At 35.0% G+C, this 4,314-nt stretch overlaps 1 protein-coding gene across 1 annotated transcript; it reads right to left on the bottom strand.

The window, feature by feature from the left end:
• Positions 1-387: 387 nt before the first annotated feature.
• On the bottom strand, positions 388-1,326 carry LOC112758999 (ethylene-responsive transcription factor ERF023). The gene has a single exon (XM_025807805.3). It carries the CDS (start codon positions 1,137-1,139, stop codon positions 627-629), a length of 513 nt encoding a protein of 170 aa, XP_025663590.1. The 5' UTR covers positions 1,140-1,326; the 3' UTR covers positions 388-626.
• Positions 1,327-4,314: the final 2,988 nt, after the last annotated feature.

Below are 4,314 nucleotides of genomic sequence, written 5' to 3'. Positions count from 1 at the left end.
TATAATTTATTTTTATATAAAAATTATCAAATATAAATTATGTTAATAGTAATTTATTTTTTATTAAAATTAATTTAATACAAATTTTTATTTGAAAACTTTAATTTAGACGCACATACACTAAACTAGGGTCCTTCCTCTTGCAATTTTAATTTCTTCAGTCAAACACATTCTATAATGTAAAACCAGTATATATATATATTAAAAAACATGAATACATATATGTATATGCATGTGTTCACGGGATGAATTAACTAATGTGGCCGAGTTACTGGTGAATAATAATGACGCAGAATTTAACTTTTCCTCATAAAAAAATAAAAATTTATTTATTTTGTGTATTAAAGAGACATATTAAAATTATAAATTATTAAAAATTAAAATATAAAAAATTAAAATTTTTCACTAATAATAAATTCAAGGACATATATTAACTAAACCGAAAGAATTATTACTACTACTATCAATGCTACTGGTGATGATTATTATTATGGAAATTATTAATGAAACTGCTAATAATAATAATAAGAGTTGACACATACGGTGTTTATAAATATATGTACGGAACATACATACCATTTATAAGTTAGGAACCAGTAGCTTAGGCATGATTACATACATACACATCATAGACACGCCGTGAAGGGTTGCTCCACCTCCGGCCACGCCGTGATGTCGCCGGAGGAAGTAGTCCACGACGACCCACTCGGAGAGCTCCAGCAACCACACTCGCCGTCCATCAGCTCCGGCAACTCAATCTCGCCCCAGAAATCATCCTCATCATCGGCACCACCGCGGGTGGAAGCGACAGAATCCTTCACGGAGTTGGCGGCCTTGGCGGCGGCGACCTGGATGTCCCTGGCGGAGCAGGTGGAGGGGAGCGGCGGGAGGAGGTGGACCTGGTCGGGGAAGTTGAGCTGCGCCTTACGGCCTTTAAGGCAGTAGGCTGCGACGTCGTATGCCTTGGCAGCCATTTCGGGGACAGGGAAGGAACCGAGCCATATGCGGGATTTCTTGCGAGGCTCTCGAATCTCGGAAACCCACTTGCCCCAGCGGCGCTTCCTGACGCCGCGGTAGAGAGGGTGGCGCGTGCCACCACGGGTGTTATTGGTGGGCGGTGGCAGATGATGCTGTTCCATTTTGCGTGTTGCTTCGATACAGTGGCCACCACATCCACATTTATATATGACTTTCACTCTTCACTCTTCACACTCTTCGCTCTCTAGCGTAGTAGCTACTAGCTAGCTAGCTAGGTCGTGAGATTACATTATTGCCCTCCCATTTCTTTTTATAATAATAATAAGTGAAAGCAACATAAAAATTATATTTTTATTTATTGACAATTTATTTAAATAAAATAATTAAACAAATATTTATTCAAATACAATAATTAAAAATTGGTTTCGTGCTTTTTTTATTTATATTTTATGTAGAATTCCTATTTTAATAAATATATATAAATCGTAAAACTTCTCCCACAATTTATAAAGATAAAAATGTGTACATAAAATGTGAAACTTTTTTTACAATTTATAAGTAAAGAAGATTTATGTATAAATTATGGAACTTCTTCTACGATTTATGAGGAGTTAGATAAATACATAATTCACGAGATCGAATGACGAATTATATTGTTGGGTGTTAGAGTAATTAAAATTGAGAGGATTTGAAAAAGAATCGAACGGCAGCGATATTCTGGTAGGGTGGAATCGTGAAGAACTAAGATTGTTTATACTGATTGAACAACATGCTCACATGACTGAAAACATCAACAAAGAAGTTAATTCTTTATATGTTGTTCTCTTTAGATTTTAGTTATTTTTTGTTCCATTCATATTCTATGTGACTTTGATACGTGGTTAGGATATTTTTATACTTAATTTGAAGATGTTGATGATGAGCTATATATGTTAAAATCTTATTGGTACCAGATTAATTTTTTTTTGTTAACTTATGTGTTAGTCTTTTTTTTGTAAAATTTTTTAATTTATAAAAATTTAAATAGGCAAGAGCTGATTTATATGTTAAATTTTATTAGTAACGAATTAATTTTTTTGTTAATTTATGTATTAGAATATTATCTGTGCTTTGTTTAATTTATAAATAATTTATAATGTAGTGATTTGTATGTTAAAATTTGATTAGCATCGAATTAATTTTTTCGTTAATTAATGTGTTAGAATTTATCTGTCAATTATTTAATTTATAAATAATTTAGAGTTTAGTGATTTATTTATTAAAATTTGATTAGAACCAAATTAATTTTTTGCGTTAACATATATGTTAGACTTTTATCTGTGACTTTTATAATTTATAAATAATTTATATGGTAGAGATTTGTATGTTAAAATTTGATTAGTATCGAATTATTTTTTTTATGGTACTACTGTGTTAGACTTTTATCTATCAGTTATTTAATTTATAAATAATAGGGATAAGTATGATTTTGGTCCCCAACGTAGAGGTTGAAAATTTATTTCGTCTCTGGCCTTTTTTCGCTATAAAATGGTCCAAAAGGTTTCAGTTTGTTTTAAAATCGTTTTTTTTACTTATTTTATTTTTTTTATTATTAAATTATCCCTCATTAAAAAAATTATAAAATAAATAAAAAAAAAGAAGAAAGAAAGGGATACAGAGAAGTGGGTGGGTGGGGAGAGAAAGAAGGGGGCGCGAGAAACGCGGGGGGGGGGGGGGAGGGAGAAGGGGGACCACCATACCGCCGCACCACCGCCCTGCTGCCTGTGATCCCGCCACTGCCCGCCCGCCGCTTTCTTCTTCTTCCATTCTACTTTTGCTTTGATTATGTTGTTGATTTTTTATTATTGTTGTTTCTGGTTGCTTGATTGATTATATTGTTTCATTATTATTATTGTTGTTGTTCTGTTTCTGATCCTTCTTCTTCTGTTTCTACTTGATTCCATTGTTGTTTCATTGGTGATTCATTGTTGTTGTTGTTGTTATTGTCCTGCTGCTGCTTTGTTTAATTAATAACTGTTGTTGCTTCTGCTTGTGCTTCTGCTGGTGCTTTGCATGATTTTGGGAAAGAAGGGATATGGGCATTTTGGTCCGAATGACGGTTTTAAAACAAAGTGAAATCTTGGGACCATTTTGTAGCGAAAAAAAGACTGGGGACGAAATAAATTTTTGACCTCTACGTTAGGGACCAAAATCATACTTATCCCTAAATAATAAATAGTTTACTTGATTAGAACCATATTATTTTTTTTACATGATGCAGCTGACGAGGTGTATTTATAGTGTTAGGAGACAACATGATATACCTCTACATGATCGGATCAGGCCTTATTTGAAAACTGCAAACTTGTATCACTTTGCTAGACTAAACAGTCATTGATTCTGAATACCTAGGCCTCTATTGAGCGCATTCATTGAGAGGTGGCATCCTAAGATGCACACCTTCCACATGCCGTTCAGAGAATGCACCATCACACTGCAAGACGTGGTATATCAGCTAGGGTTGCCCATTGATGGAGAGGTCGTTAATGGGTGCCTCACTGATTTTGACCAGTTCATTCCCGACGAAAGACCAACATGGGAGTGGTTTTAGGAATTATTCAGCGAGCTACCGTCACCGAATAAAGTCAAGCAGATGACGGTCTACTTCACATGGTTCCATGAGAGATTTTGGGTGCTCCCAGCCGATGCGAGTGAAGAGACAGTGTGTATATACGCATGTGCTTACATTATGATGTTATTGTCCACTCAGCTTTCTGGTGATAAGAATGAAAACCGGATTCACCTTCGCTAATTTTCGTTTGTGGCAAGACTTGACGAGTTGGGAAAATACAGTTGAGACTCAGCTGCACTGGCCTAGTTGTATAGATGTATGTGTTGGATGGCCAACAAAAATGTCATTAACTTGGCCAGACCACTTCATCTATTACAGTCTTGAATTTTTTGGCGGTTTTCCATGCTAAACCCGAGTGGTTTTGACACATTTGGATTTTCGCTGGCCTCCAGGTATCAATTACTGTTTTGAACATGATACATGTTTATTTTAATGTAATATCCTTTTTTATGCAATGCTTACAACAAAGATTGTAGGTGAGCGACATATCTACCGACTTCCAATACCAGGGAGCAAAGAGTGGTATCGACACGTCTTTCTTTGGACAGATTGCGTGATCAAAACGTAAGTTGTTTAGTTGTTGCTTTTTGTTGGATTCTCAGTTGACATCATGTATCTTTTTATGGTGTTATCTAAGTTTAGCTTGTCCTTTACACCGGTTGACACAACTGCGATAGAGATCTTATAAAATAACTTCTTCACTCACTTGGTTTCAAATACCTCAA

The sequence above is a fragment of the Arachis hypogaea genome, chromosome 16 (assembly GCF_003086295.3).
Source record: "Arachis hypogaea cultivar Tifrunner chromosome 16, arahy.Tifrunner.gnm2.J5K5, whole genome shotgun sequence".
In the NCBI taxonomy this organism is placed as follows: Eukaryota; Viridiplantae; Streptophyta; class Magnoliopsida; order Fabales; family Fabaceae; genus Arachis; species Arachis hypogaea.
Note: the sequence above shows the minus strand (reverse complement) of the source record. Positions and strands in the feature narration are given on the sequence as shown.

Excerpts from the sequence above, each read along its gene's own strand:
- LOC112758999 (XM_025807805.3), bottom strand. The coding sequence starts at position 1,139 with ATGGAACAGCATCATCTGCCACCGCCCACCAATAACACCCGTGGTGGC.